Raw genomic sequence first — 27,726 nt, 5'->3', positions numbered from 1 at the left:
TTGGTTTATTTTGAATTTAGATAGTGATTTTGAAAGTTAATACTTAGTGTCCATAGAATTACCATTTGTAACTTGCAGCCATTGTTATACAATGGCTGCAACGTATATCCCGAACTAGATTAGAAATCTATTAGCTTAGTATAGTATAGTATTATCAAATAATCAGTAAAATTTTATTAATTTTATTAAATTTCAATGTCAATTAAATTGTACTTAAATGAAATCATGACCCAGACTAGAGCAGAAAAGCAACACTAACAGATTAGCAAGAATGCAGTGGCTTGGGGAAGAACCGAAGAGGGCAATTCTCCTACGCATCACAGTAAAAAAAAATGCACAAATTGTGAAATGTTTGCAGACCTGTCTAGAACAGGACATGATCTAGCCAAGGAGGATGTCTTTGTGTGTGCTAGGTGAAGAGACTGTGAGGAAATTAGGCACCAACTCAGCATTTTGGGTGTCTATGAGAGTTTGAGGTGTAGGGTGGAGTACCCTTACCAAAAAAAGACTTCAGTTTTGCAAATTACAGCATCTGGAAATAGCACCTGCAAGGAGGCCTGATTGAAGATGACTTATTATTATTATTAGCCATATGTGCAAGGAAGCCCGAGGTTTATGCTGCACCAGCCAAAAAAAATAAATTCCTGAGTTACCCTGAGAGAAGAATGATGATCTCCAGCTCAGGACCCTGGGTGTGTGCCAAGTCCATACTCACCAAAGTGAGCCCTTGGGTTTGGATTGAGCAAACTAACTAATAATGTCCCCTTGCATACATCATTCTTACCCTTACTTGGATGAAGCACACAAGGGGACTTAAGCTGAGTGTTCCTTTCAGCTAGAGAATAACTGATTGTTGGAACAAACTTCCATCTGGTGTTGTGGAAGTGGATAGTTTGAATGAATTTAAAGGAGGATTAGACAGATTGGATCGACAGATAATGTGGATAGGTTGTTTTTTTTTTCTTTTATAGTAAGGTTTATACTATATTTATTAATATATATGTAATAATAAATTAACACTATTATACCTTGTGAAAATTCTTAACAAATAGGTTTTATTAAACTCATAAAGGTGAAGGTAAAGAAAGCCAACACAAGAACCATGGGAAACTTTGGTAAACATAGTGGGATTACATACCGGGCAAACTCGTTTCCCGCTACCGCAGTTTCTCCCTGCATTCTCGGTAAACAGATGGTGCGTGTTATCAGTAGTGGCACTAGAAGTCGATAACAATGTATTGATTTTTTTTTCTCATTATTAAAAGCAGATTATTGGAGTTCATAAGTGTAATGCCTTTGTGACTGAAATTTACTTACGGGTACACCCTCCAGACTGTCTCAGTCTTAGGGTGTTTATCTCCCCTTCCCGCTATTTTAAAATAGGAAAACCACTTCTACAGATGGTGCATGTTATCAGTAGTGGCAGTTTAACCCCTATTGGGTTAAAACAGTGGGAAGGGGGAATAAACACCCTAAGACTGAGGCAATATGGAGGGTGTACTGCCACTACCAATAACACACTCCATCTGTTTACCAAGAATGCAGGGAGAAACTGCGGTAGTGGGAAACAAGTTTGCCTGGTATAAGTTTACCAATGTTTCCCATAGTTCTCGTGTTGACTTTCTTTACCTTAGCCCTCATATATAATACAAGCTCAATACTACACTAATTTGTTAGCAGTTGACATTTCAGGATTCTTGCCAAACCCCAACTTCAGACCATAAATGCTATGGGGGGGGGGGAAATTTAAGAACATCTTCACAACATGAAAATTACATGAAATTAATTAAGAAATTGCAGCTAACGTTATGTTAAGGAATGTATACACTTGCATTAATATACTATAATATATAGTATTTTAAAATATAAATGCACAAAGTATAATACAATATGAGCTTAAAATATACTATAAAATATCGGTGTAAATACACCATAGATAGCTCATAAAAGAGAAACTACAATCGTAGTGCAAAGGCATCAATTTAATGTAAAAAAAGTAAAGTAAAGTGCAGCCATTATCAACCCACTGCAGGATAGAAGCCTCCTCAACAATTCATGCTGAGGGAAATGGACCATAATCTGCCACACTGGTCCAGTGCGGGTTGGCAGATTGACCGTATTCAGCAGTCAGGGGCTTGAACCCCGGTCTACTCAAAGAGTGTGTGCTACTGCACTCCCGCTCCTGACCACTTGGCTATGGAGACTTTAATGTAATTTAATGTGATGCTTCACTGATAGAGAAGACTATTGTTACTTATTCTCAGTGGGCACCACCACCCAGACAGCACCGTTTCAAGGTTTGTTGGTCTATTATCGGTAGGTGGGCAGGTAGTTTTTCTTTTATGAGCTATCTGTGGTGTATTTACACCGATATTTGGTAATATAATATATAGTATATATAATGTTGACTAATATAATTATAATTAATTAATCATTAATATAATTAATATACTGTCAACATTATATTAATGCAAGTGTATACATTCCTTAACTTAATATTAATTGTAACTTCTTAATTAATTTCATGTAATTGTCATGTTCTGAAGATGTTCTTATATCCCCTCCCTCCAGAACATTTATGATCAGAAGATGGGATTTGGCGAGAATTCTGAAACATCACCTGCTAACAAATTAGTGTAGTATTGATTGAGTATAAGTTAATAAAATCTTTGTTAAGAATTTTCATGTGATATAATACTGTTATTATTGATATAATACACGTATATTTTGATACAATATATTATATTATATATTAGAAACCACATAATGTCCATTCCCAAATATATATCTATATATAAATTTTTTTTTAGCTGATATCATATAAGCTTGTTTCCTTGTATCATTTGCCATTAGCAGTACTAAATAACTTGAATTAATTTTACTGAAAACAAGGCATCTTTTACCTTTATATTTTGTTTACTTTAGGTTAATCATGTGGATGGTGATGTGAAGTCAAAGGAGATTGTACCAGCTGCTGAACTTCCGTAAGCTTGCATATTTAATAATAAGGTTCTAGTGCAAAACCTTTAATCTCTCTCTCTCTTTCTTTTTTTTTTTTTTTTTTTTTTATAAAGTGTGTGCATGTATGACAAAAAAACAAAAATGTTCAAAATTGAATTCTTTTATTTTTAAAGCACATAATTCAAAATCAACAAAAAATTAATTAAATTCTTATCACTAATATTATCATATTTTCTGATGGATATTGACCAGATAGCTAGATGTTTCATAGAATGATCAATATTATTAGTATTAACAATAAAAATGCAGTACCAATTGTTGAAATATTTGTCTACAGAGCTACATGAGAATATTAAATCATGCACATGCTTTATGGTGTCATGCTTATGATGTCATGACTATATAAGTTAGTTCCGTGTAATTTAAGTTTTCATTTTTGAATTTTTCTTTCTTACATTATAGTTTTTCTGTCATTTGGCCTCTAAATAATAGAATAGGTATGCTTATCATCACATATATTGGACATTATTACTATTATTATTATTATTACTGGTTGTATATTAGTAACAACCAGTAAGCATCATTGATTTATTGAGGGCAACTGTACCTTCCACAATGTAATATATTAATAAACTGTGTGTGTGTGTGTGTGTGTGTGTGTGTGTGTGTGTGTGTGTGTGTGTGTGTGTGTGTGTGTGCGCGTGAGAGAGAGAGAGAGAGAGAGAGAGAAAACTAAAATTCCAAAATAAACCTCCCTCCTAAATAATATAAACATGTTACTAGAGAATACATTTTGTTGAGTATTTTATAGAAAATCAGTTGGTGTCATATTTTAATGATAACTGTGTGATTTAATATTTTGGAATTTTCTCGAAAATACAAATTTTCTAAACTCTCTTAAGGCCTGAACCAAAACCACAAGCACTGCCACCAATGCCCATGATGATGGTACCAGAACCTGCAAAACCTGCTGAGCCACCTCCACCAGTTGTAGCAATAGACTTCAGTGAATACTCTCAGAAGATTGTGGTTTGTTTTAGCTTTGTATATTTTTGATTCCTGTGACATTAAAAATATTGCAGAATATTTTAATTCTATTTAATTATGGTAGAACCTTATAAATATGACAACCTTACCAGGCTTTTGAAAATTTTATGACTCCACTCTTAGTATATGTTGTCAGATTCTATAGAAAGATTACAAACTGTTCCAGTGCTGTTGCTTCACTATCCAATTGGATAGTTAAGTGTAGCAGCATTGAATACTGTATACAGGTCTGGAGGCCTCATTTTAAGAAGGATATAGAGCTGTTGGAATGAGTACAGAGAAGGGCAACAAGATTACTGAATGGAACAAAGGGTTGCTCTTACGAAGAAAGGCTTAAGTTTTGCAGATTACAGTGTTTTGAGACTAGGCACCTACCAGGTGATCTGATTGAGGTGTATAAAGCCTTGAATGGTTTGAGCATGCTCAATGCTGAGAGGGCATAAATTCAAATTCAGGAAAGACAGTTGTAGGATAGATGTGCAGAAGTTTGCCTTTAGCCAGCAGGTAGTTGATTCGTGGAACATACTTTCATCTTTTGTTGTGGAAATTGATAGCCTAAATAAATTTAAGGCTGAGCTGGACAGGTATTTGGAACGAACGGAGGTGTGAAATGGGAGCAGGTTTTTTCTGGCTGATGCTGCATATGCTTGCTTTCTTGCATCGTATGCCTCTACTAATGCTAATTGCCACTAAAGCAGTTATAGTATAACTCTCACTTTGGGAAACGGTTTTGGTTTAACTTCTGTTCCGGGAAAATTAATGGAGGCACTGGTAAAAGAAGCACTGCAGGATCATCTAGACAAGACTTCAGTTATAGCTCAGACACAGCATGGGTTTTTTAAGGGAAAGTCTTGCCTGACCAGTTTGATTGGATACTATGATGTGGTCATACTGGATGCAGGGAATAACTTTGATATCATATATTAGGATCTTAGAAAGGCATTTGATACTGTTGCACATGAAAGACTGCTGAACAGATTGGAGCAGTGTGGCAGTGGAGTATGGATAAAGGGATGGTTGAGTAGGAGAAGACAGAAAGTGGTAATCAATGGTCACTGCTTATCGTGGACTAATGTTATTAATGGAGTCCCTCAGGGTTCAGTGTTGGGTCCATTGTTGTTTTTTGTATTTATAAATGATATTGATGATGGTATATCAAGCTTAATGTCCAAGTTTGCAGATGATACAAAGGTTGGCAGGGTTGTTAAAGACACCAATGACAGTACGCTGCTGCAACAGGATCTAGGAAAGTTAAGCAGATGGGCTGAGAGGTGGAAAATGAAGTTTAACATTGACAAATGTCAAGTACTACATAAGGGAACCCCAGAGTAACATATCAACTCTGTGGTACTACACTGACAGTGGTAGAGAACGAAAAGGATCCGGGGAAATTGTGCAGGCAGATATGAAGTTTTCTGAGCAGTGTAGATGGTCTGAAGAGTAGCTCATGGTATCTTGTCAATGATATACAGTAATTTTTCTAGCAGGAATAAGGAGGTGATTATCTCCTTGTATAAGGCAATGGTCAGGCCACACCTTGAGTACTGTATACAGGTCTGGAGGCCTCATTTTAAGAAGGATGTAGAGCTGCTGGACTGAGTACAGAGAAGGGCAATAAGACTAGTGAATGGAACAAAGGGTTGCTCTTCCGAAGAAAGGCTTAAGTTTTGCAAATTACAGTGTCTGGAGACCAGGACCTGTGAGGTGATCTGATTGAGGTGTATAACGCTTTGAATGGTTTGAGCTTACTCAATGCCGATGAGATTCTTCCTCTTGCTCAAAATAATCACCTGAGAGGGCATAAATTCAGATTGAGGAAAGACAGATGTAGGATAGATGTGCAGAAATTTTTCTTTAGCCAGTGGGTAGTTGGTTGATGGAATAGACTTCCATCCCTTGTCTTCCATAGCCTAAATAAATTTAAGGCTGGGCTGGACAGGTATTTGGAATGGACGAGTTTTTTTTTTTTTTTTTGGGTGATGCTGCATAAGCTTGCTTTCTTGCATCATGTGCCTCTACTAATGTTAATGCTATTACTATTATTAGCCATATTGTGCAAGGAAGCCCGAGGCTAATGCTGCACCAGCCAAAAAAAATTCTGAGTTAGAAGTAGAAGGGAATCACCAAGAAAGAGAAGAATGATGATATCCAGCTCAGAAGTCAGAAGTAGAAGAGAATCACCAAGGAAGAAAAGAATGATGATATCCAGCTGAGAACCCTGGGTGTGCCAAGCCCATATTCACCAGATGTGAACCCCTGGAGCAACTGTTGAGTTCATCTGCAACTTCAGCTGGGGTATCTAATACTATCCCATGTCCATTATATAAGGGCCCAATCTGTTTGTTCTTCTCATCTTTGCATTTATATATGTGAAGAATTCCTTATCCTCCCCTTTGTTCTCTTTGCCAGCAATTTCTCAAATCTGCCTTTGCCAGCCTAACCTTTTCTGTAGCACTATTACAGATCAATCTGTAGCTGTTATAGGCTTCTATACTTTTTATTGCTCTGTAACTTTTCAATGCTGTCTTTTTCTGCTCAAGTAATCTGGCAACTTAATTATTCATCCAACTTGGAATCCTCCTCGTGGAGTATTTTTTTAATAGCATATACGCATTCAAGGCTTCTGTGATTAATGTTTTAAAGGTATACCATAGTTTGATTATATTCGCTCTCTGTGAGATATCCACCCAGTTAAGAGAGGCCATGTTAGCATTAGTAGAGGCATATGATGCAAGAAAGCAAGCTTATGCAGCATCAGCCAAAAAAAAAAAAAAAACACTTCCATTTCACCCCTCCGTTCGTTCAAAATACCTGTCCATCTGAGCTTTAAATTTATTTAGGCTATAAACTTCCACAACAAGGGATGGAAGGCTATTCTACCAACCAACTACCCGCTGGCTAAAGGAAAATTTCCGCACATCTATCCTACATCTGTCTTTCCTCAATCTGAATTTATGCCCTCTCAGGTGATTATTCTGAGCAAGAGGAAGAATCCCATCGGCATTGAGTAAGCTCAAACCATTCAAGGCTTTATACACCTCTATCACATCACCTTGCCGGTGCCTAGTCTCCAGACACTGTAATTTGCAAAACTTAAGCATTTCTTCGTAGGAGCAACCCTTTGTTCCATTCACTAATCTTTTTGCCCTTTTCTGTACTCGTTCCAGCAGCTCTACATCCTTCTTGAAATGAGGCCTCCAGATTTGTATACAGTACTCAAGGTGTGGCCTGACCATTGCCTTATACAAGGGAATAATCACCTCCTTATCCCTGCTAGAATAATTCCTGTATATCATCTGCACTGCTCAGAGAACTTCATATCTGCCTGCACAATTACCCCCAGATCCTTTTCATTCTCTACCACTGTCAGTGTAGTACCATAGAGTTGATACGTTGCCGTTTCCCATATGTAGTACTTTACATTTGTCAATGTTAAACTTCGTTTGCCACCTCTCAGCCCATCTGCTGAACCTTTTCAGATCCTGTTCCAGCAGAATAGCGTCAGTAGTGTCCCTAACAACCCTGCCAACCTTTGTATTGTCTGCAAACTTGGACATTAAGCTTGATATACCATCATCAATATCATTTATAAATACAGAAAACAATAATGGACCCAACACTGAACCCTGAGGGACTCCACTAATAACATTAGTCCATGATGAGCAGTGTACATTGATTACCACTCTCTGTCTTCTCCCCCTCAACCATCCCTTTATCCCTAGCAGCAATTTGCCTCCAATGCCACACTGCTCCAATTTGTGCAGCAGTTTTCCATGTGCAAGAGTATCAAAAGCCTTTCTAAGATGCAAATATATAATATCAAAGTTATTCCCTGCATCCAGTTCTTTTGTGACTGCATCATAGTATCCAATCAAATTGGTCAGGCAAGACTTTATAACCATGCTGTGTCCAAGCTATAACTGAAGCCTTGTCTAGATGATTCTGCAGTGCTTCTTTAATCAGTGCCTCCATTAATTTTCCTGGAACAGAAGTTAAACTCACAGGTCTATAATTACTTGTGTCAGCCTTTGATCCTCCTTTGTGAATTGGAGTCACATTTGCACATCTCCAGTCTATGGGTACCTCTCCTGAGTCCAAGGAAGCTCTCATAATTATGGCTAAGGGTTTGCTTACTTCCTTTGTTGCCTCCTTTAATATAACTGGATGATCCCATCCACCCCAGGTGCCTTCCTTGTGTTTATCTTCAACAATTTCTCCTCCAGTTTACTCTCAGTTATTACAAGATTATCTAGCTTACTGCCAGAGTTGAATACACCTCTGGCATTCCCCTATCTTAATAACTACTCATGTATGAATGTCGATGCAAAATATTCATTTAGTTTGTTAGCTACCTGAGCAGGATCATCAACAGTTGAACCATCGATATCAAGTGTGGACCAATCTGATTCATCCCCTTCCTTCTAGAGTTTAGTTAAGTAATGAACTCTTTGCTGTTTTTCTTTGCATCCTTTGCCAAAGATTTCTCGTACCTGCCTTCTCCTGCCTAACCTCCTTTGTAACTTGGTTACAGACCAGCTTATATCCAGAATAGAATACAGACCAGAATAGAAACAGGTGCATGTATACCTGTGTGTACACCAATGCTAGGAGTTTGGTAAATAAATTTGATGAATTTGAGGTATTGCTCAAAACATCAAAGGCAGATATTGTTGGGATATCAGAGACGTGGTGTCACACAGATATAAGTAATGCGGAACTGGAATTTGGGGAATACAATGTGTATAGAAAAGATAGACAGGACAGGAGGGGAGGAGGGGTTATGCTATTAATTAAGAAACACATAAAGTCCAAGGAAGTGAAGCCAGTCGACATCGATGGACAGGGCAGTGTCGAGTCAGTTTGGTGTGACATAAGCATAGGGAATTCAAAATTGAGAGTAGGAGTGTGCTATAGGCCTAATGACTCTGATGAGTATAATAAGATATTGTACAGGGAAATAGAGTGGGCCAGTAAATCAGAGAGTCTTATAATGGGGGATTTTAATTTCCCAGATATTGACTGGAATTTGTGGGTTGGTCACTCGCACACTAGCAAGGCTTTTGTGGATTTATTGGATGATTGTTTTCTACATCAGCATGTTCGTGAGGCAACAAGAGGGAGCAATACTCTTGATCTGATTATCAGTAGTGATTCTTCATGCATTAAGAATCTGCAGATAAATGAACCACTAGGTGGCAGTGATCACAGTGTGTTGAAGTGGGATTTACTCAAGGAGGTAACTACCATCAGAGGTAAAGGGAAGGGTTTTTGTTTTCGTAAAGGCGACTATGATGGTCTGAGACAGTATTTAAATTCTATACAGTGGGACCAACTGATGATGTTACCAACAGCAAACTCAAAATGGGAAGCATTCAAGGAACTAATCTTGGAGGCTACCAGGCTTTACATACCAACTAAGAAATATTGTTCATGGTTTAGGCCTAAATGGTTGTCAGATGAACTAATGAGACATGTGGCAGAGAAGAAAAATGCATGGGATACATACAAATTAATGGGTGACATGGAAGCCTATGATAGATATAAGTTGGTCTGTAACCAAGTCACAAAGGAGATTAGGCAGGCAAAGGCAGACTACGAAAAATCCTTGGCAAAGGATGCAAAGAAAAACAGAAAAGAGTTCTTTACATATTTGAACTCGAGAAGGAAAGGAATGAATCAGATTGGTCCACTGGATATTGATGGTTCAACGGTTGAGGATCCTGCTCAGATGGCTAACAATCTAAACGAGTATTTTGCATCTACATTCACGCATGAGGAGTTATTCAGGAAGGAGAATGATGTAGGTAAAGTAAACATGGGCAGTGAGCTGGATGATTTTGTAATAACTGAGAGATAAGTGGAGGAGAGATTGTTGAGGATAAACATAAAAAAGGCACCTGGGGTGGATGGGATCTATCCAGTTATATTAAAGGAGGCAGCAAAGGAAGTATGCAAACCCCTAGCCATAATTATGAGAGCTTCTTTGGACTCAGGGGAGGTACCCATAGACTGGAGATGTGCAAATGTAACCCCAATTCACAAAGGAGGATCAAAGGCTGACACAAGTAATTATAGACCTGTTAGTTTAACTTCTGTTCCAGGTAAATTAATGGAGGCACTGGTTAAAGAAGCACTGCAGGATCATCTAGACAAGAATTCAGTTATAGCTCAGACGCAGCATGGTTTTGTTAAGGGCAGGTCTTGCCTGACCAATTTGATTGGATACTATGATGTAGTCACAAAAGAACTGGATGCAAGGAATAACTTTGATATTATATATTTGGATCTTAGAAAGGCTTTTGATACTGTTGCACATGGAAGACTGCTGCACAAATTGGAGCAGAGTGGTATTGGAGGCAAATTGCTGCTATGGATAAGGGGATGGTTGAGTGGCAGAAGACAGAGAGTGGTAATCAATGGACACTGCTCAACGTGGACTAATGTTATTAGTGGAGTTCCTCAAGGTTCAGTGTTGGGTCCGTTGTTGTTTTCGGTGTTTATGAATGATATTGATGATGGTATATCAAGTTTAATGTCCAAGTTTGCAGATGATACAAAGGTTGGCAGGGTCGTTAAGGACACTACTGATGCTATGCTGCTGCAACAGGATCTGGAAAGGTTGAACAGATGGGCTGAGAGGTGGCAAATGAAGTTTAACATTGACAAATGTAAAGTACTACATATGGGAAACAGTAACCCCAGAGCAACGTATCAACTCTGTGGTACTACACTGACAGTGGTGGAGAATGAAAAGGACCTGGGGGTAATTGTGCAGGCAGATATGAAGTTCTCTGAGCAGTGCAGACGGGCTGCAAGAGTAGCTCATGGTGTCTTGTCAATGATATACAGGAATTTTTCTAGCAGGGATAAGGATGTGATTATTCCCTTGTATAAGGCAATGGTCAGGCCACACCTTGAGTACTGTATACAGGTCTGGAGGCCTCATTTCAGGAAGGATGTAGAGCTGCTGGAACGGGTACAGAGAAGGGCAACAAGATTAGTGAATGGAACAAAGGGTTGCTCTTACGAAGAAAGGCTTAAGTTTTGCAAATTACAGAGTCTGGAGACTAGGCACCGGCGAGGTGATCTGATAGAGGTGTATAAGGCTTTGAATGGTTTGAGCATGCTCAATGCCAATGGGATTCTTCATCTTGCTCAGAATAATCACCTCAGAGGGCATAAATTCAAATTGCGGAAGGACGGATGTCGGATAGATGTGCGGAAATTTGCCTTTGGCCAGCGGGTGGTTGGTTGGTGGAACCGACTTCCATCACTTGTTGTTGAAGTTGATAGCCTAAACAAATTTAAAGCTCAACTGGACAGGTATTTCGAACGAACGGAGGGGTGAAATGGGAGTGGTTTTTTTTTTTTTTTTTTTTTTTTTTGGCTGATGCTGAATAAGCTTGCTTTCTTGCATCATATGCCTCTACTAATGCTAATGCTAATGCTAATATCTATCACAGGCTTCTGTGTCACATGTTAATTTATATGTATCCCATGCATTTTTCTTCTCTGCCATATGTTTCATTAGTTCATCTGACATCCATTTAGGCCTAAACCTTGAACAATATTTCTTAGTTGGTATGTAAAGCCTAGTAGCTTCCAAGATAAGTTCTTTGAATGCTTCCCATTTTGAATTTGCTGTTGGTAACATCATCAGTTGGTCCCATTGTATAGAATTTAAATACTGTCTCAGACCATCGTAGTCGCCTTTACAAAAGCAAAAACCCTTCCCTTTACCCCTGATGGTAGTTACCTCTTTGAGTAAATCCCACTTGAGCACACTGTGATCACTGCCACCTAGTGGTTCCTTTATCTGCAGATTCTTAATGCATGAAGAATCACTACTGATAATCAGATCAAAAGTATTACTCCCTCTAGTTGCCTCCCGAACTTGCTGATGTAGAAAACAATCATCAAATAAATCCACAAAAGCTTTGCTACTGTGTGAGTGATCAACCCACAAATTCCAGTCAATATCTGGGAAATTAAAATCCCCCATAATAAGACTCTTTGATTTACTGGCCCACTCTATTTCCCTGTACAGTTTCTTATTATACTCATCAGAGTCATTAGGCCTATAGCACACTCCTACCCTCAATTTTGATCTCCCAATGCTTATGTCACACCAAACTGATTCGACACTGCACTGACCAGCGATGTCCACTGGTTTCACTTCCTTGGATTTTATGTGTTTCTTAGAGAGTAGGCGCCTCCGTAGCCAGGTGGGAAGGAGCAGCAGTGCATATCACACGCTTCTTGATTAGACCGGGGTTCGAGCCCGTCACCACCAAATACGGAGGATGCGGAAAGGTCAGGGAATGACCACCGCATATTCACGGTGGTCATTCCCTGACCTTTCCGCATCCTCCGCATCCTCTGATGAGTATAATCATCTGATGACTCTGATGATTATACTCATCAGAGTCATTAGGCCTATAGCACACTCCTACCCTCAATTTTGATCTCCCAATGCTTATGTCACACCAAACTGATTCGACACTGCACTGACCAGCGATGTCCACTGGTTTCACTTCCTTGGATTTTATGTGTTTCTTAACTAATAGCATAACCCCTCCTCCCTTCCTATCCTGTCTATCCTTTCTGTACACATTGTACTCCCCAAATTCCAGTTCTGCATTCCTTATATCTGTGTGACACCACGTCTCTGATATCCCAACAATATCTGCCTTTGATATTTTGAGCAATACCTCAAATTCATCGAATTTATTTACCAAACTCCTAGCATTGGTGTACATGCACCTGTTCCTATTTTTAGCTACCCTAACACAACCCATGAGTTTACTTGTACCGCAATGACTCCCAGCAGTCTCTGAAATATCCTGCAACTTGTTTTCCAGGGCTGCTGCTCATTCAAATAGAAGCAGTGCAAGAATTACTTTCACCTCTGCCAGTGGCTACTATTAATCTATTAGTCCTTGTATCCCCCCCCCCAAGCTAGCAGTTTTCCGACCCACCTAACACTGCCTCGATAGCATCAGCAAATATTCTTGCACCCTTTCTATTTAAGTGTATCCCATCCCTGTAGAAGCAGTCTCTCCTGTTAACAAGTACAGACCAGGCTGAAAAAAGTTTTACCCCTTGAGCCTTGCACAATGTTTCCAGGGCCGAATTGATCGACAAGGCTCTCATCACATACTCCCTCCTATCGTGTCTGGGCAGAATTGCAGACACTTTCAAATTCAACCCTAATTCGTGGCTTTTTTTTTCAAGCACCTTAAGCCGTCGTAATTTCCTTTCCTGCAGTTATAACCCATTCCTTTGTCTTTAACTACTGCACCTCACTCTTCATTATCCACCGTAGAACTCCGTGATTGCTTCCCGCTCTTGGTTCCTGTACTGTCAGCGCTATTATGTCATCTGGTTCATGGGTGATGATGAGGTCTAGAAACTTCTTTTCTCTAGTACTTACCCTGACATGTTGATACAAATAGCAGTCATCTAGTTGATTTAAAAATTTTGTCCCCCGTGTGGAGTTTCCTTCCCAATTGCTCCAATCAATTATAGAGGCAAATTAAAATCACCCATAATAAGACATTCACACTTACTTGCCAATTCCATTTGCATGTAGAGATTCTCATTATAACCTTCACAATCACCTGGCCTGTAGATTACTTCACTCTCATTATTCCTTTGCCCCACACCATACAGATTCTATATTAGCATGCAAAATGTTTAAATCTGGGAAGGCTGTCATCGTGCTCAGGCTGCTTTTGATAAGAAGCATGACCCCACCATCCCCTTCTACCTTCCCTATCCTTCCTAAATACATTATACATACCGTACTGAAACTCGTCATCCCATATCTTCGGGTGGCACCACATTTCCGTAAGCCCTATTATGTCAGCGTTACTTGTCCTAACAAGCAGTTCAGATTTACTCATTTTATTGACAACACTTCTAACATTACTATACAAACAGTTAAGACTTATTGTTATTAGCTGCCCTCAGAACATCTTGCTAATATATGTTCTCTTGCGGTAAAAAACAAGAACTCTTGAGATATGAGCAAGCGTTAATTTGACCAATATTATCAGATAAATGCGTATCTATATTACCCTTGTCCCCCTAAACTAGCAGTTTCCCTGAACCTTTAATGTATCCTCAGTGATACTGGCAAAAACTCTTTCATCACCTTTGTTTAAATGTATCCCGTCTCTACAAAACAAATTCCTTCTACCTACAAGTGCAGGCCAAGCTGATAGAAATTTACCCCCAAAAGCCTTACAGAGTCCTTCAAGTCTTGAGTTAATCCACAAGGCTTTCAGCATATAATCTCTCCTATTGTGCCTAGGCAGAATTGCAGACACATAGACATTGTGACCTAACTTGCGGCATTTCTTCTGCATGGTCCTATATTTGTCTAACAAATCATCAGATCGTGTATGCTTAATATCATTAGTCCCCACATGAATAATAATATTCTCTTTACCCCCTTTAAAATCTGACACTCTGTTGGTGACATCATTAATAGATGCTCCCAGCAAACATACCCTAGTTCTTGTCCACCTATCCTTATTACAAAAAATATTTCCTGTTTACCTGACAATGGAGTCCCCTAATAAAACTAAGTCCTTTCGAACCAGAGTAGTCTGCACCTAGTTATTCTGTTCTGGGGCCCGAATCGGAGATGCATCCCTTGGTATGTTGCTAGAGTCTTGAGTCCCTGACGAGCTCCCAGTTACATTATTCTTGAGGGCAAGCACCGATTTTTCAGTGATTCAAATTGTTCTAGTAGTGCACCAAAGTGTAACTTAGGATTGGTGCACTCCTTAGAACGGTGACAAAGAAAAGAATCTCCAAGTGAGCTAGGTATTATCTACTAGGTCGACCTTGGAATACATGCCACAGGTTCTGCAAGGGATAAAATCATGACTCACCCAGGAATCGCCATCGGTTATTTCCATATGAGTCATTGTATCCTCTGACGAAGTGTTCAAGGCCGATCTCGTAATAACCATTATAAAATTTACTAATTATTAATAAAAAAACTTTCAAATAATTATATTTATAATATTAAAAAAAATCAAACTATTACAGGAAAAAAAAAAAAAAACTTATTAAAATAAATTTTACAATATACTAAATAACCTTTGAAATCCTGCTCTACTTCTGTAATCCCCTCTTATCTATACTTCTGTACTGTATCTATGAAGAGCTCTAATAGGCACATCTGCTTGTCACGAATGCCAACAGTAGAACGAAAATGTGGCACATTAATGAAAAAGGTTGACTACATCTGCTCTAAAATAGTTTTGAATAAGAAAAGCACCAATTCTGCATTTACATGGGAGACTAGTTGAAATTCTTGGATGTTATTGACCTTAAAGTGATAAATTGATAACTGTATTTAAGGTTGGTCCAAGTAAGCATGTATCCAATACTTCAACTGAGAGATGGGATAAAGTCACAGCATATTAGATTTCCAAGATATATATTAAAACAAATAGATGAACTTTTATATATTTTAGGAGAATATTCTTATTGGGAAAAAAAGAGGATTCTACCTCAGAATCAACATTTTTCTAATTAATCTGGTTTATAGTTGATGTGGCTGTCGAAGTAATTGTGCAGGATTGCTTTGTTAAAAGGAATCTAGAACGTACTACAAATGTATCTAAAATTTTCAAGCCAAAAGATCTGCAGAGTTTTCATTGAGCCAGGTTTCTTTTAAATTTCATAGAGCAAAATGATATGTTAAGATCAAAGTTTTGAGTTCAGAGAGATTGTTGTTTATGTTCATATTTTGAGTGAAGCACTGAGGCAGTGAAAACCATCACAGCTAATCTGGATATTAGAACTATGGGTAGTTTGTGTATAATGGCTGCTACCAATGCTGGAACCAGACCTGAGTGGTTTTGGCATTAATTTTTTACTTAATTTTTAATTGTGCTAATTTGATTTTTAATTTTTTTTTACTGTAATGTAAGATTTTCGATTTTTTTTTAAAATTGTTTTCGTTTTAATTTTTTAATTGTTTTTGTTTTAATTTCTGGAGAATATCATACGAAAGTGTTCTACATATCATACAAAGGGTACTAGGAAAGTTTTGCAATATGACGCAACAATGAATCACAGGAAGCTGCTTGTTGCTGCATGTTGAGACATGTTCATACGTGCATAGTAGCCGCCGCGCCAAGTCGATTGGGCTCAGTTATTCATTAGTAGTGAGAGTGTAAAGTGCTTGCGATGGCATCGTGGTCACGAAATGAGATAAGGACAGTTTTGCGGTATAATTTCGTGCGTGGTTTAACCATAGACCAGTGCTTAGAAGAAATGACTCTTGCACTAGATGATGATTGTCCACATCGTACAACGATATTCAGGTGGTATAGAGAATTCCAAAGGGGAAATTTCACTCTGGAGGATTCTGAGAGGCCGGGAAGTCCACGAACGTCAGTTACGGAGGAAAACGTTACTGCTGTGAGGAAAATGCTTGACGAAACAGGCGAGTGACCTACCAACAGATAGAGGATACTTTGGGCCTAAATGCACCAGCAATTCGTTCGATTCTGCGAGATCATTTGCACGTGAAGAAACTTTGTTCTCTCTGGGTGCCGCATCAACTGACTGAAGAGCAGATGACACGACGTGTGACTTGGTGCCGGGAGATGTTAAAAAAGTTTGATAAGGGACAATCTCGGTATGTGAACAACATCGTGACAGGTGAGGAGACTTGGCTGTACTATTACGATCTGCCGACCAAGGCTCAAAACAAAGTTTGGGTCTTTGATGATGACGACACACCCGTAATTGTCAGAAAATCCCGATCTGTAAAGAAGAAAATGATAGCTGTATTTTTCAAATCGAGTGGAATTGTGGAACGTGTCGTTTTGGACACACAGAAGACAGTCACAGCTAAGTGGTATACTGAACAATGCCTGCCTAAAGTCATTGGATCTATGAAGAACCTGTGGCCAAAGTCAAGAATGGACACCTGGTACCTCCATCACGATAATGCTGCAGCTCACGGCGCCAAAGCCTGCACCGAATATTTGACCACGACAGGACTGAAACTTCTCGAGCACCCTCCCTACAGTCCAGACCTTGCTCCCTGCGACTTTGCACTGTTCCCGCATGTGAAAATGAAGCTAAAAGGGAGACGGTTTTCCAGTGATGAGGACCTTCTACGGGCTTGGGACAACGAGTGTGCTTTACTCCCTAGTGAAACTTGGCAGAACTGGTTTAAAGATTGGTTTCGGAGGATGGAGAGGTGTATTGAATGTAGAGAAAATTACTTTGAAAAAATTAAATAAACAAAGCTGTATTGCAAAACTTTCCTAGTACCCTTTGTATTGAGGTAAACTTCTCTTATTTTTTTACAAATATTGATATCAACATAGAATGTATCGAGCATTAGCACTCTGGTTCAAAAAAAAAAAAATAATAATAATAATTAATAAAAGAAAAGGAAATTCAACCTATCATCCTATGCATTTCCCTCACCCGAAGGTACTATCCAGATGATCTTTGAATTTCCCCAAACTGTCAGCCTCCACCACCATGTAGGCAACTTATTCCAGTAATTTATAACTCACTGGCTAAAATAAAACTTCCTGCAGTCCAATCTAAACATTTCCTCCCGTAACTTGAATTTATGTCCCCTAGTTCTAGCATCATTTATAATCTTAAAAATTTCATCCTCATTCATTTTACTGATACCTCTCAGAACCTTAAACACCTCAATCAAATCTCCTCTAAGGTGTCTAGTTTCCAAACTCTGCAACCCACATATTCAAAGTCTTTCTTCATAAGGACACCCTTTTGTTGATCTCACCAGGCGAGTTACCCGTCTTTGCACCCTTTTAAGAAGCTCGATGTCTTTCTTTAGGTGCGGTCTCCATACTTGAACACAGTATTCAAAATGTGATCTAACAAAAGCCTTATATAATGGGATTATAACGTCCCTATCTCTACTTGCAAAAGTTCGATAGATCATCGATAGGACACCATGGGCCTTCCTTGCAACCTGCAACCTTGCAAAATGCTCAGATTTCATGTCTGACCGTATCGTAACACCCAATTCCCTTTCCTCCAGTACTGGGTTTAGTTGAACTCCACCAAGTGAATAAGTTATTTTGGGATTACTGTTTCCCAGGTGTAATACCTTACACTTTGTTGGATTAAAGCATAGCTGCCATTTTTCTGACCATTCCTGAAGTCTATCTAGGTCTCTCTGAAGAAGCTTAGCTTGACAGTGATCATTAACTACTCTACCAATTTTAACATCATCTGCAAATTTAGACATCACGCTCACTATCCCTTCATTGATGTCGTTTATGAAAATTAAAAACAACAGTGGTCCTAATACTGATCCTTGGGGAACCCCACTTCTTACATCAACCCAATCTGAGGAATAGCGATTTATCACAACCCTCTGCCTCCTGCCTTGAAGCCATCCTGCTATCCATCTAAGGATTTTCCCAGTGATTCCAACCTGTTCCATTGTGGGACTGAGCCAAAAGCTTTGCTGAAATCTAAATAAACAATGTCGAAATTATTCCCTAAATCCAGCTCGTGAGTGACCCTTTCAAAATAGCAAACCAGATTTGTTAAACATGATTTTCCCTTTACAAAACCATGCTGAGTATCCTTGAGAATTTCAGTTCTCAAGGAAACTCAGCCTGTCAATTATCGACCTGTCAATCTGACTTCCACTGAAGTCAGATTGACAGGTCGATAATTTCCCACTGCACTCTTAGAGCCACCCTTATGTATGGGAGATACATCGGCACTTTTCCAATCCAACGGAATCTCCCCAGAGTCTAGTGATGCTTGCATAATTAGCCTCAATGGTTCAATGCACTCACTTGCCACCTCCCTTAAGATTATAGGGTATATTCCATCAACTCCAGGAGCCTTACTGGCCTGTAGGCTCGAAAGGTTTTTCATTAAATAATCTTGCGAAATTTCAATATCATTAATTACATATTTTTCAACTTCGCTCAAACAATTCCCATTGCCACAAAAGGTTTTTCATTTGTAAATATCAATGCAAAATAATTGAGTTCATCTGCAACAGCAGCTGGTGTATTTAATACTATCCTCTTTCCCTTATGTAAAGGTCCAATCTTGTTTGTCCTGCTCTTCTTGTCATTTATATATGTGAAGAATTCCTTATCTCCCCCTCTTTGCTCTGTTTGCTAGTGATTTCTCATAAACTGACTTTGCCTGTTGAACCTTTTCTGTGGCTCTATTACAGATCATCTTATAGCTGTTATAGGCTTCAGTACTTTTTATTGCTCTGTAACCTTTCCATGCCACCTTTTTCTGCTCAAGTAATGTGGTAACTTCACTATTCATCCAACTTGGAACCCTCCTCGTAGAGTATTTTTTTTACTGGTAAATATGAATTCAAGGCATCTGTGATTAATGTTTTAAAAGCATACCACAGTTCAATTGTATTCATTCTCTGTGCGATATCTACCCAGTTAATAGAGGCCATGTAGTACTTAAGGCATCATAATTTCCTTTTCTGAAATTAAAACCCATTCCTTTGCCTTTTACTACTGTGATCGACTTCTCTCATCATCATCCGCCGTAGAACTCCGTGATCACTTCCTGCTACTGGTTCCTCTACTGTCAGCCCTGTTATGTCATCTGATTCATGGGTGATGATGAGTCATCTAGTTGATTTAAAAATTTTGTTCCCCATGTTGAGTTTCCTTCCCATTTACTCCAATCAATTAGAGGCAAATTGAAATCACCCATAATAAGACATTGACGCTTACTTGCCCATTCCATTTTGCATGTAGAGGCTTTTGTCATAATCTTCACAATTACCTGATCTGTAGATTACTCCTACTCACTGTTTGTTTGTTTGTAATTTGGTTTTTAGGAGCATTAGCAACTAAGGCCATATTGCTCCGGGATATGTGGTGGTCATTCACTGACCTTTCCGCATCCTCCGTATTTTGTGGTGACGGGCTCAAACCCCCGGTCTAATCAAGAAGCGTGTGCTATGCACTGCTGTTCCTTCCCACCTGGCTACGGAGGCTCCTCTCCTACTCGCATTATACCTTTGTTTCCAACTATCTCACACTTTTAGTGAGCCATTATCTTTTAGTATACATTTAGCTGCTTACTTTCTTCTAATACCAGCATGTTTTCATTTATAATTTGAGCAGTTTCAGTTTATAATTGAAAGAATGATTTGTTTGGCAACAGTGGCAGCTAGCAATATGAGACTGTTGTTGGCAAAGTGATGATCCAGTGTAAATTTCTCTTGATAAGAGGTCATGATTAGAAGCCAGAGAAGAATGGCTCCAGTGATGTATGATAATTTTCAAATGCAGAATAAAATTTACATTGTAACACAAATATTTAATGGAAATCACATTGACATGACAGATAACTTATTCAAGGCTGCCAAAATGAATTTATGCATAGTGCAATCACTATGCATAAATTTCAGATTATGCACCTGCATAATCTGAAATTTAACTCTGCATCCAAACTTGTCCTTATGAATATTTTGAATATGTAAAAATTGTATTTATTTTTGGAAATTTTTGCATTTATTTTTACAAAAATAAAACTTTATGCTAGTTATTAATCTTGTTATTTATTCTTACAGAGTTTTTTGGCCAGGAACTTTTATACAATGAAGTATGTTGCTCTGGTTATGGCTTTCTGCATCAACTTCATGCTGCTCTTCTTCAAGGTAATTTCATTAAGCTAATGCAAATACTCTCTGTGATATATTTTAAAATTCAAAGTTACATAATAAAATTCTTAGTTTTCACAAATTTCAAACAATTTTCTTTTTATAGAAAAAACACATAAGTAATCAAATTCAGAGAGTATTCATGTTATTGTATACTGATCTTTCCATGTTATATATACTAGATAAATAGTTATATAGTTAAATAGTTATAGATTGCATTTATTCTACATAACAGCCTAAACAAAAAATTTCTAGTCTCGTAAATATAAACTTACAGATGCAGGCTTACCTTTACAATTTTTTCACCGAAACAATCTTTTCAGCCAGGACTATATTACCATGGTTGGTTGGGGGAATGGGGTTGAATTACTTGAGGAGGAGCTGCTGTCTCTGGTGGAGGGAGTAATTCCCCCCCCCCCCCCAAGTTATTCTGGTTTTTTAAGCCCACACAATATAAATGTCAGCCTCTGAACACACTCTTATACAAACATAATACATAATAATAAAAAACAAAGACAATATAAACTAGCATACTGTGTGAACTTTTGCACTATGGCCAAAGTGCAAAAAATCCACCAAAATAATAGACCCGAAAATTAAAACTGCAGCCTCATATGTTCAATATATATACAGAATATCAGAAAAATTACACATAAGCACACCATGAAACAATTTCCATTGGAGGACTGCTGCAAATGGAATATACAGTACTGCTCTGTGAGGCCACATTTGGAGAAAAGTGGCAAGCAGTGTTCATGATGTTACATCCAGTATAGCCATGCTCATGAGTATAAAAGGGAGCGTAACCATGGACAAGGCATAGAGTAAGAATAAATTTAATTGTTGGATAATTTAACAAAGCACCATATAAGGTTAAGCCCTCAGACATTCGTACATCAAACTATAATATGACAAATAGTGCATAACATACAAGACCATTGTTGTTCATTCCATCATATACAGTAGTAATTGTTCAAAACTGCCACCCTGCATTGCACAGTAGGCCTCAATCCACTGAGGTATACTTATTATTATTATTATTATTATGAATATTATTATTAGCCATATAGTGCAAGGAAGCCTGAGGCTTATGCTGCACCAGCCAAAAAAAAAAAAAATTTCTGAATTACCCTGAGAGAAAGAGAGAGAAAACAAGAGTCAGAAGTAAAAGGGAATCACCAAGAAAGAGAAGAATGATCATATCCAGCTCAGGACCATGGGTGTGCCAAGCCCATACTCACCAGATGAGAGCCCCTGGGGTTATGTTCATAAGTAGTGATGGCAGCGTGTACCATGGCTATCAGGTCCACTGTGCTTTTAACTGGCATGGTAACACCCTAATTCCTTTAGATTTTTTTTTTCCAAAGAAAGAAGTCAAAATAATTAGGATCAGGAGATTGTGGTGGCCATGATATGGAACCACCATGTACAATCCATCATCAGGGGAACACTCACATCTAGGTGCTGCCATATCAATTTCTGCTATGTCACTATTTATAGTAAAATATAACACTACTTATAACAAATTATACCAATTCACAACTTTGCAAGAAACTTTATATATCTCAACTAAGTAAAACTTACCATGAACTGAATGAAAGTCATGGTTTTGAAGTTTTTATTGGTGACTATAATATCTCAGTATGAGTACCACCAGTCATGTGGCAATTTGTCTTAGTGAAAGTCAATTTCTTCCCCCACCCACCCACCCACTCTAATGTATCAGGCATAACATGATGAGTAACTCATAATGTAACTTTATTGGTGACTATAATATCTCAGTGTGAGTACCACCAGTCATGTGGCAATTTGTCTTAGTGAAAGTAAATTTCTTCCCCCACCCACCCACCCACCCACTCTAATGTATCAGGCATAACATGATGAGTAACTCATAATGTAACACCTGATTCCATTCTTCAATTCATATAAATTTGTCACTATAGTCTAATAAGTATGATTTTTTTCCTCTGGGTAAGATCCTTAACCAGGGAAAAAAATCCAGTGATAATGAAGTCTGGGGATCATAATGACCATAAAACTGAAGCACCTTGTCCCATCCACCAATTTGGAAAGTTCCCTATTTCATTCTGCGCCACTGAGAAGTCATTATTTGTTGTCTAGAAACAACAAATATGTGTCAAATATCAGGACCTCCATGACAATATAGTGGGTTTACCACTTGTTACTTGAAGTGGAGCTGGGGGAATCCCCTGGTGCCATCAGCAACTAATACTTGTTACTTGCTTGGAGAGTTTGGAGTTCAAATCAGAGACTGGAGAAATTTGTAAAGGCCTTGTCATCTGAAATTGTGTTAATCTCAGGTGGCAGAACTTATTCAAAGTTATTCCAGATTTTTCAACATGTACAAGATATACATTGGCCTCTGAACACATACTTGTACAGACATAATACACATCATAAAGATCGCAGGAAATAGCATGCTGTAACCAAAATTGTTTATGCACCAAACAATCAAAAATGTCAATACCAATGTCAATACTATGATACCAGCAAGATTCATAACTAAAAGTTACATTTCACAAACAATAAGAAAATGTGCAAATCAATCTTCAATGTAGTCCCAGTTATGTTTAACACACTTCCTCCAGTGCTGTGCTAACATTGAATTCTTCTAGAGGAAACATTTTGTGGTTGGTATTGTTGAAGTCATTTGTGCACTGCCATCTTGACATCTTCATCTCATGAGAAGTGACATCCTCATAGTGTGTCTTTTAATGGACAAAAAAAGATGATAACCACATGGAGCTCATCCTAGTTGAATGTGGAGGATGGGGTAATATCTCAAATTTTATTGCTTGTGCCCGATTCACCATAGAATAGATGGTGGTGAACAGGCATTATCAGGCTGCAGGCACACACTGATGGCAGCAAACCATATTTCTTTCAGATTGCTGGCTTGAACTGGTTCAGAAGCACATTGCAGTATTTATTATTTGTCACTGCTCTCTCTCTCTCTCTCTCTCTCTCTCTCTCTCTCTCTCTCTCTCTCTCTCCTCCCCTTATGATCCCAGAATACAATGAGTAACACTTTCTCAGCTAATGCTTGGATACAGACTTTCTTCAGTTGAGGTGAACCAATATGCTATCACTCCAGACTTTCATGACTGCTTTCTTTCATTGTTCCTTCAGTTTTGGTAAAAGCGAAATTTCTTGTTAATGATAGCATGTCTACACATGCTATCATTAACAAGTAAACTTGTAGACATTTTATTGACATGCTTCACCACAGTGATAATTTCTTCAATAGTAATGCAACATTTCCCTCATATGAATTCCTCCACTGTCACTATGACTTCTGGTATCATGACATGATATGCTTGCCCTGGTTGTGAAGAGAATCCTCAATTCTTTCAGTACTGATCAGAAAATTATTCGTCCACTTGTATACTTTTTATTAACATGCTTCACCATTCTGTGCCAGAGTTCTGTGGTTAATTTCAGCAAATTTTATTCCTTCTGCATTCAAAACTTGTATTACAGGTCACAGCTCTACCTTGGTGTATGACTGCAAGGGGTCACCATCTTGAAAATTTATTGTTTACAAATAACACCAATGGTATCAATTAGGTAATCATAGTTGCTAAGAGACTTCAATCAATAATATGACATGATTATCATCAGTTTTTGTATAAGTGAGCATGTTACATTGTTTTTGCAATTTTTATTTTCATGACTGTTGTATTGTTCTCTATGGAAAAATACTTGGTGATTATGGGTGGATGATTATCCCATTTATCATATTCTGCCAAATAAGCTTCTCTCTAAAGTTGATAAATATGTTTGTAAGATGAGTATTTAAAATTTTTTTATTAATAGGTAACAAGTGCTGATGGTGATATGGATGATGAAGAAGAAGAAAATGGTGGAGATGAGGCTGATAATGTAATGGGCAACTTTACTGATGACATTGATGATTCTGGTATTCTGGGTGATGAAGATGAAGATCTGGAAGAATGGGTTGTGATGGAAGATAGATTTTTTTACTTTGAACCAATACTGCGAATGCTTGCTCTACTCCATTCACTGGTCTCATTTTGTATGCTAATTGCTTACTACCACCTGAAGGCAAGTAAACCTCTCTCTCTCTGTAAATCATTGTTTTAATTTTACAGCAAAATTAATATAATAGAATTTCAAATTTTCCATATATATATATATATATATATATATATATATATAGTTATTATAGTAAAAGCAAAATAAGTACTATACAGATGCTGAACATGTATATGAACAGAAGTTTAACTGATCTGTAATTACTTGTGTCACCCTTCGATCCCCCTTTGTGAATTGGGGATACATTTGCACTTCTCCAGTCCGTGGGAACCTCAACTGGGAGCAAGGATGCTCTCATAATTATGGCTAAGGGTATGCTTAGTTGCTTTGCCGCCTCCTTTAATATAACTGGATAGATCCCATCCACCCCTAAATGCCTTTCTTATGTTTAACTTCAACAATTTCTCCTCCACTTTGCTCTCAGTTATTACAAAATCATTAAGCACCCTGCTACAATTTGATAACCTTCTGCCATTTTCAAACCTTAATAACTTTTCATGTGTGAATGTAGATGCAAAATACTCATTCAGTTGTTTGCTATATGAGCAGGATCATCAACAGTCGAACCATCAATATCAAGTGGGCCAATCACATTCATCCCCTTCCTTTTAGAGTTTATATAAGTAAAGAAATCCTTGCTGTTTTTCTTAGCATCCTTTGCCAAAGATTTCTCATAATCTGCCTTTGCCTGCCTAACCTCCTTTGTGACCTGATTACAGACTGGCTTATATCTGCCATAGGCTTCTGAGTCGCTTGATAATTTATATCTAACATGTTTTTCTGTAGAAAACAAACCTCCAATAAATCCCCAAAAGTCTTGCTAGTGTACGAGTGACCATCCCACAAGTTTCAGTCAATATCTGGGAAGTTAAAATCACCCATTACAAGACATTCTGATTTACTGGACCATTCTATTTGTCTACACAACTGTTCATTGTACTCATCAGCATCATTAGGCTTATAACATAGTACTACTCTCATTTTCTCATTCCCAGTGTTCATGTCACACCAAACAGACTCAACATTGCACTGTCCACCCGTGTCAACTGGATGCACTTCCTTAGATTTTATGTGTTTCGGAACTAACAGCATAACCCTACCTCCCTTCCTACCCTGTCTGTCCTTTCTGTACACATTGTACTCCCCAAATTCCAATTCTGCACTACTTATACCTGTGTGACACCATGTCTCTGATATCCCAATAATATCTACCTTTGATGTCTTGATCAGCACTTCAAATTCATCAATTTTATTTAGTATACTTCTAGTATTAGTGTACATGCAAGTATACATGCACTTGTTCTTACTCTTAGTTACCCTAACACAGTCCATATTTACTTGTTCCATGATGACTCCCAATAGCTCTTGAAATCCCCAGCAACTTGCTCTCTAGGCTGCTGCTCATTACAATAGAACCAGTGCAAGAATCACTTCCACCTCTACCTATGGCTACTTTTTACCTTTTAGTCTGTGAATCTCCCCCCCAAACTAGCAGTTTTCCAACCCACCTAACACTGCCTCGATAGCATAAGCAAATATTCTTGCACCCTTTCTATTTAAGTGTATCCCATCCCTGTAGAACAGTCTCTCCTGTTAGCAAGCATAGACCACGCTGAAAAAAATTCTACCCCGTGAGCCTTGCACAATCTCTCCAGGGCCGAATTGATTGGCAAGGCTCTCATCATATACCCCCTCCTATCGTGTCTGGGCAGAATTGCAGACACTTTCAAATTTAACCTTAACTTGCCACTTTTTTAAATATTGATCTGTACTTGTTAATTAAATCTGCAGATCTCCTACACTTGATGTCATTAGTGTCAACTTGTATAAGAATATCACTTTTGTGCCCTTAAATGATGATATCTGCTCTACACCGTCATTATCTTTTGCCCCTGGCAGACATACCCTGGTACTATTTCACCTATCTTTTTTGCACAATATATTTCCTGTTTCCTTGACAATTGAGTCACCGACAATAACTAACTCCTGTGGGACAAGTGCAGTCTGCTCTAAAGATTGGTGCTGTGTTGCCTGATGCACAAGAATGAGCTCTGGTGTTGATGTGAGTAGCTGAGAGTTTGACAGGCCCTCCCCCAGAGCATCTACCTGATTCTTCAAACTCTCATAGATGTCCATCAGAACACTGAGTTGCCACCTAATTTCTTGACACTTTCTGCACCTAGCATACACAAAGACATCCTCTGTGGCTGGATCTTGTCCTGTTCCAGAAATGTCCACAAACATTTTACATTTTGCACATTTTTTTAGCTGTTATGCATTGGAGAATTGCCCCTTTCGGTCCCCCCCCCCCCAGAACCATCACTACTTTGTGCATGTTGTTTTGCTGCTCTAGTCTGGGGCATGATTTCCATTTAAATACAATTGAATTAACAATAAAAATTAATAAGATTTATAAATTTAATTTATTAATTGGCAATACTACACTAAGCTAACAGATTCCTAATACAGTGCCATGTACTACTTAGTTTTACATTGTATCTTATGCTATCAAGTTCAAGATATACATTACGCTATTCCATACTGATCTATTATACTATAACAGATTGATCTATTATACTATTATACTATGACGGCAAGTTTTGAACAGTACAATGTTCTGCCTATACTAAGTAATAACCTACAAAATCTCTATCTAAATTCAAAATAAACTAAGTAATGTTACTAAGACTATAAAGCTACTTCTAGAAGATAAATTAATATGCCAATTAAGTCAATAAAATGGCAAAAAATTTAAGAAAAACTTAGGTTTGCTGGAGCCATAAAAACTTCACTTGCACATTGCTATTCTCATTCCCATTCGACAACACTTCCCTGACAATAGCATCACCAAGAATAGCTACCTTCTGTGAGAGCAGCACATCCTGCTCATGGCAATCCCTCGGCATAAGAGTAGACCACTGGATAAGAGTAGACCACTGGGCAACTGACTGCTT

The 27,726-nt window shown here is 38.2% G+C and overlaps 1 protein-coding gene across 1 annotated transcript in view; it reads left to right on the top strand.

Moving 5' to 3' along the window:
- Positions 1-27,726, top strand: part of RyR (Ryanodine receptor) — an 841,404-nt gene that overhangs the window by 753,750 nt on the left and 59,928 nt on the right. The window contains exons 90-93 of the mRNA XM_090376454.1: positions 2,926-2,984; positions 3,864-3,990; positions 20,606-20,692; positions 24,533-24,781. Of these exons, the coding sequence (XP_090232580.1) occupies positions 2,926-2,984; positions 3,864-3,990; positions 20,606-20,692; positions 24,533-24,781 (522 nt within the window). The remainder of the gene's footprint in view (positions 1-2,925; positions 2,985-3,863; positions 3,991-20,605; positions 20,693-24,532; positions 24,782-27,726) is intronic.

Source organism: Mastigoproctus giganteus, chromosome 6 (genome assembly GCF_048544385.1).
Source record: "Mastigoproctus giganteus isolate SK-2022 chromosome 6, ASM4854438v1, whole genome shotgun sequence".
Lineage (NCBI taxonomy): Eukaryota > Metazoa > Arthropoda > Arachnida > Uropygi > Thelyphonidae > Mastigoproctus > Mastigoproctus giganteus.
The sequence above is the reverse complement of the archived record's forward strand: the minus strand, read 5'-3'. Positions and strand labels throughout refer to the sequence as shown.